We start from the raw sequence: 13,654 nt of genomic DNA, 5'->3' as shown, positions 1-13,654 counted from the left end.
ATAATTACTCTAATCTCTAAATTTTCAGAATCCAACAAAGTGAAGTTATAAATCATCAACACAATGAGTATCAATTGAAAAGTACCATGTTGACATAATTGGTGCTACTGAGACAAAGAAGACCAAAGCTGGCGAGAGCCTCTTAATAATAAATATAGGATGTTATATTCAGTTAATAATGATCAAGGAAAGGAATAAGTAGCAATAGCATTCAACATCTAACATGAACTTGATTGGAAGGCAATTTCAGGTAGAATTATGTGGACAAACTTCAAAAAGCGAAATGAATAATGAAACATTCCTACAGAAGGTTCTATGGAGGAATTTTCAAGTCATTAGAGAAGGTAGCTGACATAAAGAAAATGGAAAAGCTGGTCATTTTTGATCTAAACAGCAGATTAAAAAATGAATCTCACGAGGCATATAGAAAAGTTTTGGGAAAATATGCAGAAAAGGGCAAAGCTAATAATATTAATAATAATACTAATTTAATTACTTGTGCTAAAGATTAACTCTTTCTGAATTGGCTTAGAATTTAAAAATTTAAATCCAGAAAAAGAATGATATATTTCTTTCAAACCTAGAATCATGCAAATGATAACATGAGGTCCAGATTTCAGTAATTTCTATATTTTCTTTTATATTAATGCAATGCTTACCATTAATTAATCTTTAATTACTGCCAAGTTCCTCTATTTATGTGCTTTTTTAATATAATTCATAAAAACAATGGTACTTTTGTTGCTCTGTGGAAATTAGCATCCATAGGTTTAGTCTGGCTGGAGAAAGACCATTATACATTCCATTCTTGTTCTGAGGAATTTTTGCAGACCCTTTCTCTTTGGCTAGTTCTCAAGTTAGTAGAGCCTCTGTATTGATGATACCCTTTGGTTGGAAATACGTGGGTTCATCCTGTATAGGAAGTGAAGAATCTTTATAAGAGCTTTTCAACTGAAGGTGAGTTAGTGGGTCTTATGTAGAGATGCAGGATTTCTTGACATTCACCCCAAGGGATAGAAGTGTGGTGGTTAGCCATTGTATAAAGCTTTGATCAGACCACATCTGGATTTCTGTGCTCAGATCTGGTTACTGGGGTTTGGGGAGGATGAAGTGACTTTGGTGAGAGGGCAGATAGCGAAAGCGATGTCGGGACCATGCAGTGTTGATTATGGGGGGCATGTAGACTGCAGAGTTTGGTCTATAGAAGACAAAGGGGATATTATGATAGAGACATTTGGACTGTTGAAGGGTTATTATTTATGTTGACACTGAGATGTTTTGTATGGTGGAGTGAGGGGAAGTGGTGGGGATCGAGGGCCATCTCTCAAGGTTGCAGGAGGGACTGGTGAGTGAAAGGGTGAGGAGTAAGTTTTTTGCATGGATAGTGGTAGGAGCATGAAGTGCATTTCTGATGAGATGGTGGATGAGTTTGGGGAGTGGTATGATAGACTTTGTGTTGACCTCCCACGATGAGTCTTGTGACTCCATGGAGGTCAGGAAAATAATAATAATTGTAATCCCCCCCCCCAAAAAAAAAAAAAAAACTCGAGCTCACTATCAGTGAAAGCTGAAAGATGGAGACTGGCTTCAAAATCTTAGGGCTAAAAGTCAAAAAATGATGATGATTTTACACTCATGTGTAGACCCAAACTTCGCCATGTAGGCATTCAAGACTGAAATCCTATGGAATAGGTTGGTTAATCCTTATTCCAGGAGTGGCTTACGTCTGTAGAAGTGTGTGTTCATGGGGCCGGTTTGCTTGCTCCTACTAGTCAAAAAATGATGATTTTACACTCATGTGTAGACCCAAACTTCGCCATGTAGGCATTCAAGACTGAAATCCTATGGAATAGGTTGGTTAATCCTTATTCCAGGAGTGGCTTACATCTGTAGAAGTGTGTGTTCATGGGGCCGGTTTGCTTGTTCTGAGGGATGAAAAACCATAGTTTCCGGGTGAAAAAACCTCTACCTCTGTATGAGACTGGCTAACTCACCTTTAGTCAAGTTGAGGAATAAAAGGCATTAATTAGATTTGTTTATTTATAATGATACCTAAGACCTGTTATGCATTTGTTGAATCTACTGTAATAATAAAATAAAGTTATACATATCTTATAGAGATCTACTGTAAGCAAATAGCTAATATTTTTTTCTTATTTTTAGACCACAGTATTCTTCAGCACTCTACTTTAAATATAATACACAGCTTGGACCACCATTTCATGTGATAATGGATACTAATTTTATAAATTTTTCTATAAAGAATAAACTAGATGTTATACAGTCCATGATGGATTGCCTGTATGCTAAATGTAAGTTTGTTCTTTGTTTCAATAATTAAAATAAAAAAACTAAGACTCCTGTTTCACATTTCTGGATTAATGCTTAGATCCTTTTTGACTTTAATGCACCATCTGATATAACTTTACAAGTTGTGCCAGTTTGTCATTTGATATCTCACTTTTCATTGTTATTTTTTTGAAATTCTGTTTCACATGAGTTTTTTAAACAATATTTCAGCATAGTGAGTGCCAATAGGAAATTAAATGATACTTCTTAAGATTATAAAACTTCTAAGAAGTAAAAGGTATAATCTCAATAAAAATCATACGTGATTTAAATTTATGGTCATCCGATTATGATTATTGTTTAGAAATGCTTCTTTTTTTAACTTTCTAGGTTAACGTTATGTCAGACCTAACTCTCTACCTGTGATGTGATGCATTTTGAATAATGTTCATTGAATCACTAGTTTTATCGTTATAAACCATTCAAATATTATATTCTGCTCTATTTGACATTTTTGAAACTTGCTATTGTACTGATGAAGGCCTTGATCCCAGTTCATAATTTTGTGGTAATTTATTGAAAAAGTTGTTTGTTAAATCAAGAGCTTACTGTACTTGAATTTTATCTTATTTTTTATCATCATCATCATCAGAGGATATACAGAATTACTGTGTTAGAGGATATACAGAATTACTATATAATTATGTTAACTTTTTTATCAACAATTTTCCTCAAAATTAGTCTTCTCTTACTTCTGACTGCATAAATTCACCTAGATTTTGGTCTTCCTCCAGGTCTTTTTCTTGACACCTTGTTATCAAATACCTGTTATGCTTAACCTTTTCCTCTCCATTTCTGTTTGTGATGAATTCTGTGATAATGCTTTTTACGTGTTTGTATTAGGTTATCTCTGCTTATGCATTCTCGAACGCTAATAATATCATATTCTTTCTTTCTTTCTTAAGAATTCCATTTTTAATATGATGCTGTCCTTGATGCCATTGTTCATTCACTCCCTTAGTTTTTCTCAAAAAACAAATTGGTTTGAACACTGTTTTGTATACTGAAAGCTTAGTGTTTTGGCTAATTATTCCATGTAAATTTCATCTGTCTCCCTACCACACCGGTTTTGCTTATTCTTTTGTTTATTTCTATATTTAATTTGTTGTCATCACTAAACATACTATGTAAATAGTTGAAATATTTTACTTGTTCTATAGGTTCTCCACTGAGATTGTAGTTAACGTTTTTCATGTTTTTGTCCATTTTTATAGTTTTTGTCTTTTTACTGCTGATTTTCATAAATTTGTTATGACAGTTATTCAGTTTACTTAAAGGATCCTGAAGACTTTCACTAGATTTGTTTATTAGCATAACATTGCCTACATAAAGTAAAGAGTTAAATTTGATATATCCAATTCTGTTGTTAGATTAATATCACTTCCATTCAGAATGTTATCCATATAAATAGTGTTTAACAGTGGAGATAGTGTGTATCATCCTTGCCTTACACCTGATTTTATATCAAACAATCCTTTTGTACATCCTCCAGTTCTAACTGCTGACTTACAGCTTAAATATCATCTTATGTATTTGCTCTGTGTAAAGGATTATATACCTTTTCCAGATCTACAAAACTTAAATACAGATACTTTTTATATTCCCATGATTTCTCAGCTATCCATCATAAATTGAAAATATAATCCTGACAACTCATATTTTGCCTGAATCCAGCTTGTTCTTCCCAAGTTTCTCTTCCACAAAAGTTTTCCAGTATTTATGCTGCATAATAATGCAGAAGACCTGATCAGAAGGTCGAATTCCAGAAGTTTGAAGCTCTTATAGTACCTAGTCTGGAATTTGTTCTTCTGAAGTGTGGAAACTCTAAAGCTTGTATACTTCCATATGTAAGTACAGTCTGCCCTCGGTTTACGCCGATTCACAATAACTCCAATTGCCTGCGCGTGCTTTCTTACTGTAGTGTGGTTGACTGAGAAACAACGCTAGCAGGCACTCTAGTGTTTGAGTGTTTACTGAGCTACTACGACATATATGTATCAAACCTAGTTTTAATGTTGAATCTACCTAATTGTTCTATTTAATTTTTTTTTACGTACCTACGTATTTAAATTGATAAAGCACATAATTACATATGTCTGATAATAGAAGTGCAGAAAAATTAGCAGAACTTGGTGTTAAGAAGGTGCAGAAATCAATCACACTTGAAAAGAAGATGAAGGTGATTCAAAGAATGAAAGATGGGCAGACACATGCTAATGTTTGTAGAAGTATGAACTTACCTCCATTGACTGTTACTACAATTATGAAAAATGCAGATAGAATAAAACAGTCTGTGCAACAATCTATGGCAGCACTAAATGCAAAACACATACGTTATAGCAGGGGTAAGCTTCATGAAAAAATGGAAAAATTATTATCATTATGGTTAGATGACTTGAATCAGAAAAACATTTCTCTGTTGCAGGCTGTTATAACTGAGAAAGCAAAAGCAATTTTTGAGGATCTTAAAAAGACAGATGGAGGCGAAGAAACATTTTTAGGAAGCAAAGGTTGATTCATGAGATTTAAGTCTCGAAGTAAGTGCCACAGTGTCAAATTATGTGGTGAGGCGGCAAGTGCAGATGTTGCAGCAGCGGCTGCTTTTCCTAAAGAATTTCGAGACTGTGTAGAACAAGGAAGTTATCCTCCTGATCTCATTTGTAATGTTGATGAGACTGGGCTCTACTGGAAAAAATTGCCATCACGCACCTTAATTTCCTGTGAAGAACGTTCCGCTCCAGGTTTTAAAGCTGCAAAAGATAGACTTACGCTTTTGTTGCGTGCAAATGTCTAGACAAGACGTTTTTATAGATTGGTACACAAATTATTTTTGTCCTACCGTGCTTCGCTTCTGTAAAGAAAATGATTTGTCAGCCAAGGCATTGCTTCTCTTGGATAATGCCCTGGACATCCTCAAAACCTTGCTGAAGTAAGAACACCATTGGATGTCAAGGTTGTTTACATGCCCCCAAACACAACATCGCTTTTGCAACCGATGGATCAGGGGATTATATCAATCTTCAAAGCCTATTACCTCCGTATAACATTTATGGAAATGGTAAGAGTCTTGGACACTTCAGGAAAAACTATTAAAGACTATTGGCAGTCATTTGATATTTTGAAGGGCATTAACAACATCGAGGCAGCTTGGAACGACATGTCAGCAAAATGTTTAAAAGGAGCATGGCGAAAACTTCCAGCATTTATGCACGACTTCGAGGAATTAGAGCAAGAGGAGAATATTACTGAAGATGAGCGCGAGAGGTGAGATTGTACGATATTACAGCTGAAGATGTGACAGAAGTCTTAGAGAGCCATGAAAAACTGCTTTCCAATGAAGACTTAAAAGAATTAGCCGAACAATTAAGTCAACAGCCAAAGGAGGAGAAAGAAAACGAAGAAGGTCCTCCGAGAGATATGAAAATGGGCGATTTACAGCGTATCCTTGCAAGCATAGAGACACATTGACTGATTAACTCTACGAAATGGACCACAATTGGGAACGGAGTGTGAACGTAAAAAGGAGGAGTGTAATCGCATCTATTCGATGTTACACTGAACTCCTTAAAGAAAGAAAAAGAAAATCTAAGCAGTTAACACTGGATACTTTTTTTAAAAAAAATGCAGGTGATCCGAAACTAGGAACTTCAACATAGAAATATGTAATATCTTTTCGAAGTTTCATATGTTTTGTATATAATTTTGTTCCCATTTTTTCAGGAATGGAACTGAGGCGTAAACCGAGGGCTGCCTGTATTCCTGTTGAATGTCATCTACTTGAGCTGATTTTCCATATTTCAGATGTCTGGTGGCTTTTTTTCCTATCTCTAGTATAGATATATATTCTTGATTGCATTCTTCTTCACTATTTTCTACTGGTTCTGCCCTTGTTTCATTTAACAATCTTTTAAAGTAATTATTCCAGACATTTTTTTGTCACCTTGATCATATGTGATTCTTTGTTGTATTTCTAAGCTTTTTTAACTGCCTCCAGAATATCTTGTTACTTTCTTGATATTTACCTTCTATATTTTTATCAAATTTTTCCTTCAACTTTTGTTTAACTAGTTTTACACATGGCTTAATTTTCTTACATTTTTCTCTGTATTCTCTCAGGGCAGCTACTGACTTCCTTGGAACTTTCCATATGCTTTTTTTTTTTTTTTTTTTTTCTAAGACTGCTTCTTCTTGAGACATGGCACAATCCTGCCATGGAGTTTATCAATGTTTTCTTCAGAGTATACAGCTGAGACCCTAAGGTTTGGTTTTTGTTTTCAAACATTTTCATGTTTTCTTGAATTATATTTGTATAAAAAGTCTACTATTCACCTCTCAGATTCATTAAATAAATAAAGGTTAGCCAAATAGCTATTTGGCTAACCTTTCCCTCCTGTTTAAGTGACCATACCAGCTGAGTTTAGCTCTGCTCTCACATTCTTGAGTGCTAACAATGTCAAGTTCCTTCCTAATATCCTCATTTTTTATTATGATTCTGCCAATGATGATATCTGTTCATTCCCTTATCTTTCTCAGAACTTTCACGCGTATGTTCTCTAGTCTTTGCTCAAGTGTTTTATTTCTAATCCAGCTCTCAAATTCATAAGTTAAAATTAGTTTGAACACTGTCTTGTATATAGCTGGTTTTGTGTTTTGACTAATTTCTGTCTTACTCTACATAAATTTATTCAGTTGGCTTAGTAGAACCTTCTGTGGGACCATAGGCACAAATAAGTCTCATTGTCTAGTTCCCCATTCTCATATTTGCCCACATTACTCTACTTGAGACTGACTGCCATTCAAGAAGATTAGCCTCGTATTTTGTGTTGAATACTATGGCTACTCCTTCTTTTCCTTGATTGTCATTGCCTGAATATAACATTTTGTATTTATTGTTCAGAAAGATCTCACCAGTTTTGGTCTTTTTTGTTTCAGTCACCCCTATTATGTCGATCTGGTACTTATCTAATTCCTCAGCTAGCTCCATTTCTTTGCCATTCAGGCTTCTTACGTTGATAGTACCGATCTTTAACTCTGGTGATGTTGAGTTGGGGTTTATTTTCAGATTTGTTCCAGTAGGTGACTTTTCGCTGTTCGCCCTGGTTCCCTGGCGAAAACAACGGGGCCTTGTTTAACCAGGCGACGCCCCAGCCGGCATGAAATTTTGTCATGTTGTACCATCATTCTATATTTTGGTTTAACCAATAAGAATACAATTTGGTCGGCTAAATCCCAGATTGCTAGCCTACCCTCATCTGTTCAGTATCCAAGTAGATACCCAACAGGGTGCACCACGAGAAGGTGAGGATTGGACATTAGGTCAGAAGCCCTGATCGGTTCTCCGCATTCCTTTAAAGGCTATGTGGAGGTCTCCTCTCAGTTATACAGCTTTGACCCTTAAGCACCCCCAATCTGATGTTTGCACATTTTTTTACTTGATATTGCCTCCCACTCAGGAAAATTATCTTTGTATTTAATGTTGATTACTGTAGTTACTCCTTGTTTTCTCAGATAATTTTAGTTGTATATAACATCTTAATTTGTTATTAAGAAGAGTCTTGCATGTTTCTGCCGTTTTTTGTTTTGGTAACATCTATCATGTCAGGATGTTACCTCTCTAGTTTTTCTGCTAATTTCCACTTATTTTCCGTTTTTCTTCTGATAATCATGGTGCCATTCTTGAATTTTGCCGATTGAGTTGGAGTTTATCCTAATAGCTGATCTAAGCCTTGTTTAACAGGCTGTGTTGTGCCTTTATTTTATTTTCATTTAAATCAATAAGAATATAATTTGGTCACCTTAATTCCAACCAGATTATATTCTTATTGTCAGCCCATCCTCATTCATGCAGTATCTAGGTAGATACTAACTATTGGCGTGCACCATGAGAAGGTGAGGATTAGATATTAGATCAGAAGCTCTCAATTTTCCCAATTCCTTAAAAGCTTATGTGCATCTTCCTGCATATCTGGCTTTGATTCTTAAGTGACTCCAGTTTTTTGTGTCGTATATCAAACCTACAGTTGAAAAGTTGCAAAATTCAAAGGCAGAAATTTAGAAAATATTTTATATGTTAACTTTCACAGTACTGACATTTACCCCCTTCTCCAATTTGGGCATCACAGAAAGGCTTCACATTCTCAGCAATGATACTATTGTTGGAGTCATCACCTTTAAGTTTCTTTTTTAGAAGAAACTTAAATGTGATGTATTTAGAAGACAGATATTCTGAAATTCTTCTCAGAACATTCTTAAAAATTGTTGTAATGCTTTTCAATGTAATTGCATTTTTTTTAATTAAAAAAAAAATTGGAAACATTATTCAAATGATGAGGATGCATGAGTTGCTGGTAGGATATTAGTACAGAATAGGTCATTTCCTTGGAAATTTAAAAAAATTCCATAACAAGCATATCCTTACTTCTAGAATATGAAGGAACCATAAAAATTTCTTGTTCTCAGCATGTAAAAGTATCAAAAATATATTTGTACAGATATTCCTTAAGCATTGTTTGGCTTTGGAATCCTATGGATGGCAGTATCTTCCTCTGATCAGACAGTGTCGTGCAACACAGAAGTTGAAGTTTTCTGTTTGACTTCATGTAAAGTATGAAGTGTGCAATTATTGTAATTTTTTCAGAGAGATATGAATAGGCATTTAGAGGAAAATGAAACTAGAAAGCATGCAGAATTGCCAAGAAATGTGCTATTAGAATGCATGAAATTCATTTTTCTTTTTTTTTTTCCAAGGGGATATGGGTAATCATTTAGAAAAAAACACAACTAGAAAATATATGGAAAGTAACTTTGTGTTTTGTCTAAATTAATGCTTTTATTTAAAATGTGACTTTTTGTGATTGTCTGCAGTCATTTTTGTAGTTACAAGTGGCCAAACAGTAATCTGCTTTGTAGACATTTATGGGTGATTTAATGGTTTTATTACTTAAAAAAAACTTTGAACACATAGATTCAACAATATGTATAGACAACACCAAGAGAAAAAAAATATATATATAATTAATTTATTGAACTTATTAATATTTTGTTGGTTTTATATCCATCATCTTCAGAATACATGTTAAAACTGTGAAAAGCATATGGCATTCAACTAGATAATTGTAGAAACAATTCCAATTGTAACGGAAAAAGAATAAATGCCCTAACAAGTGCCCTGTAGGAGCCAGATAGCCATGAAGTTTGAGAAGTCAGGTTATATTTGGTTTCAGAATGTCTGTTTTCAGATCTTTGCAAATTAATCCAGTCATACTTGTTGAGGTTGGGAGAGTGCTTCATAGCTTAAGCTGATTCTAAAATAGTCTCTCAGGCCTAAAGCAACTTCTGTGCTGCATGGATGTCTTCTTCCTTGTAATCCTGGGCGAAGAAACATTCAGAACATGGTCTCAACTTGCTGTATCGATAATTGTAGATGTAATTTTTGTGTTCTTCAGTTAATTGATCTACCAGTCTGTCCAAAGTAGGCAAAAGTGCGGGCATAGGAACTGTATACATTCCAGGATGTGCAAGAGAACGAAGTTGTTCCTTAAGAGAATGGATGATAGTAACTAGCTGAATGAGTGGTTTGGAAAGGACATGGAGATCATATTTGTAGAGAACTTTAGCTATCTTTTCTGATGTACTCTGAATATAAGGGATGGGAATGGCATTGCCTGATCCTGTGTGTTGGTTGTAGGAGGGATGAGAGGAATGCATGCAGTATTTTATAAGGGTTATAAGATTGGCAGTCCTTATTTTATAAGGGTTGCCAACTAAAGTGTTGGCAAGATTCTTGAACTCAGTTGCAAGGACTGTGTCATTTGAACAAATAGCTTTGGCTCCATCTGTAAATGTTTTGAGGATGCCATATTATTGGGATGGGGGTGCAATTTCTTATCTTTGTATATGTGTGGGTTTCTATAAATAGAAAATGATAATGAACCATTAGGTAGGTGTGTCACTAATGTATCTAGAAAGGGAAGACAGTTGTTATTTTTTCTGTTGTTGTGTACATGTAGATATTGGTTGTTTAAGATGTGCTAAAAATGTGTCTGTGTTTAGGACACGAAGCCAAAGAGCAACCTATCATCTACATAGCATAGTTAAGCTACTGGCTTGTGTAGTTTCAAAATATTCCATTTAGCAATTAGTTGGGGAGAAGGGGAAGCATATTGGAGTCTTATTAAGCTGTTTGTATATTTTACCTTTCTATGAAAAATAACCAGTATCAATAGTGAATTTTACCAATACAAATATGTCAGAGGGGAAATGTGACTTAATAAGATTAAGAATGTCTGTTAGAGGTTCAGATGCACCATTTATTCCAGTTATTTTTCAATACAGCTACACATCAGTCAGTAATTTGACTATTCCATGTAGATAATAACTTTGCTCTTTGGCCTCATGCCCTAAACACACATTAGACACATTTTTAGCACATCTAAACAGCTGAAATCCAAATATACATTTCACAATAGAAAAAGAAAGTAACAAATGTGTCTATTTCTACACACATTAGTGACATTACTAATAATTTCTATAAATAGAAAAGAATAATGAAAAAACTCTGTAGAAACACACACACACACACACACACACACACACACACACACACACACACACACACACACACACACACAGAGAGAGAGAGAGAAAGGTATTTGCATATTCATTTGCACCATCACTCAACCCAATAGTATGGCATCAAAACATTTACACGCGAGCTATTTGTTTAAATGACACGACACTTTTTTAAACCACTGGCTACAACCCTTTCATAATAGATAAAATACTGCATGCATCTTCATTCCCCCTGCAACCAACACATAAGATCACAGCAAAATTGTTGTTGTGATATTCAGAACACATTATGAAATATAGCTAAAGTTTTTTACAAATATAATTTCCATGCCACTTTTAAACAACTCATTCAGCTAGCAGCTATCTTTTATCCATTCTCCTAAGGATCAACTTCATCCTCTTGCACATCCTGGAGTGTATAAAGTTCTTTGTGCCTTCATTTTAGTCTCCTTTGAATAGACCAGTAGATGAGTTAATAACATCTGCTTAAGGAACACAAAAATTTCATCTGCAATTTAGCATAGTGGCTAGTGTATCTGCTCTCCAGCCAAAAGGTTGCAGGTTTGAATCCCGCCATTGGCATGGATGTTTGTGATTGTCTGTGAAAATACTAGTGGTGGTAGTGGGCGGTAGATAGTGTTGGTGTAGATGATGATGGTAGTTCGTGGATTGAATGGTGGAGACAGAAAGTTATAGAGTAGTGCCCTCCTTCGATGAGTCTTTGGACTCCTTGGAGGTGTCACGTAATAATAATGATCATCTGTGTGGCAAGTTAGGACTGGCAGATCATGCTTTAGATATTCTTTCTCACAGGATTAAATGAAGTAGATATCTGGGCTACAAAATAAGCACTCTGAGAAACTATTTTTAGAATCAACATTGACTATGAAGGACTCTCCTAACCTCAACAAGTAACTGCATTAATTTGCCAAAGTTCTGGGAGATGGTCATTCTGAGACCAGATATAGCCTGATTTCTCCAGATTAACTTTATGGTTATCTAGTCCCTAGATGGTACCTTGTTAGGACATTGGTTCTTTTTTTCAGTTACAATTAGTGTTGTAATCACACAAGTGTTGTCATTTACAATTTGAATTATTTCTTCAACTATCTAGTCGAGTACTGTGTACTTGTCTCAATTGACAAGTATTTGAAACAAGAATTTGTGCTTTTAACATGTTAGGTAGAAAAGAAAACTGTTGAAATATTAATAAGTTCAATATATATATATATATATATTTTTCCTCTTTGTGTCCTTTATACTTTGACACACTATGAATAGACACAGGACACTTCCTGTGTCTATTCTTACTTATAACTTAATAAAGTTTTTGAGTTACAAATTCAGATTTTTCATTCTAAAATTTACAGATCATCTTCAGTCAACTGACAATTCAAAAAGGTACAAAAACTACAATGGAGTTCAGTAGATAAATATAAGGTTGGTATATAAGCAATATAATTAGAAAAGAAAAAAAAAATGCAGTTGATAAGTATCAGATTTTCCCAAATTTTAGATAGCAAACACAGCCAATCTAGTTTAAGTCTGAGCAGCGTAATAGTTCTTAAGCATTCAAATTCAATGTAACACAGTAATAATGTAAGAGATGGGTGAGCAGAAGATTCTGTGGTGAGTGTTGATTTCTTGTTACTCTTTTTAACTTTTATGACTTTTTATAGATGATATACAGTTGATGCTCCCACAGACTGTTACTGTTCTCAACAGAAGACTTTGTCCAAATTAAGAGAATTTGCAAGGAACCTGGTAAACACTTGTTTAGGGAAATGGGTAGCTGTTTATCTGTGGTGAAGGTAACACATGGAAGTGAAGTTGACTGTTGGGAGAGGGGGGGGGTATTCACTAAATTATACTTTATAAGGATCCTTGAAAGTAGTTCTTCACAAGTACTTCTAAAAACTCACAATAGTTTGCTGTTTCCTTCTAACTTACTAAGGTAATAAATAGTATTACTTAGTTGATATGTTTCTTGGATTATAACTTATTGAGTTATAAATTGAAACATCTGAATGCCTTATTTATATTTCCAATATATGTCTGAGTATGTAAGTTTTTCTTACATTCAGATCTTATTACAAATATATCGAGATAAGAACATCATCCAAGTTCTTCTTCTTTCCTTTAATTTCTTTTCTCTATTTCTAATAGGTCACAATTTAATAATATGAATTTCTAGAAGACTTGATTAAAAAAATACCAAAAAAAATTATTATTATTATTTTTTTATTTTTTGCAGGCATTCCATATGTTACAGACTGTGTGCTAGGTGAACTTGAGAAACTGGGTAGTAAATATCGAGTGGCTCTCAAGTGAGTTTATTTCAGAGCATTCAGTGTAAATTGAAATATAATAGTGTAATAAAGTAATACCATGCTCTACAAATTAGACCTTAGAATAACACCATCTAAGCATTAAAAAACTTTTATTTAAATGCTCAGAATGGATTACTGGATAAAACAAATAACTGAACTAGCACTAAAAAGGTCATTATGTTAGTATATATACAGATGTCTGGCAGAATTATTATCAGTCACAAAATTATATATTTCATAACTAATAGAATCACTGGATTTTTAATGACAAATGTAGAAACTTGCTAAAATTTAGTAGCTCACAAAGTAAGGAATTCAAGTTTGCAAGTTACTCTGTAAAGTGAATTTAGACAGGAATTTGGATAAGATTCATCTGAGCAATATAGCAAAGTGGTATGACATAA

At 34.3% G+C, this 13,654-nt stretch overlaps 1 protein-coding gene across 3 annotated transcripts in view; it reads left to right on the top strand.

Annotated features, from left to right (window-relative positions):
• Positions 1 to 13,654, top strand: part of Bka (FCF1 rRNA-processing protein Bka) — a 63,407-nt gene that overhangs the window by 21,095 nt on the left and 28,658 nt on the right. For all 3 annotated transcript variants that reach the window (XM_090407358.1, XM_090407359.1, XM_090407357.1), the window contains 2 exons: positions 2,164 to 2,312; positions 13,175 to 13,247. In XM_090407358.1, coding sequence (XP_090263484.1) covers positions 2,164 to 2,312; positions 13,175 to 13,247 — 222 coding nt within the window. The remainder of the gene's footprint in view (positions 1 to 2,163; positions 2,313 to 13,174; positions 13,248 to 13,654) is intronic.

The sequence above is a fragment of the Typopeltis vanoorti genome, chromosome 17, assembly GCF_054136105.1.
Source record: "Typopeltis vanoorti isolate ZY-2024b chromosome 17, IOZ_Tvanoo_1.0, whole genome shotgun sequence".
Taxonomy (NCBI): Eukaryota; Metazoa; Arthropoda; class Arachnida; order Uropygi; family Thelyphonidae; genus Typopeltis; species Typopeltis vanoorti.
Note: the sequence above shows the minus strand (reverse complement) of the source record. Positions and strands in the feature narration are given on the sequence as shown.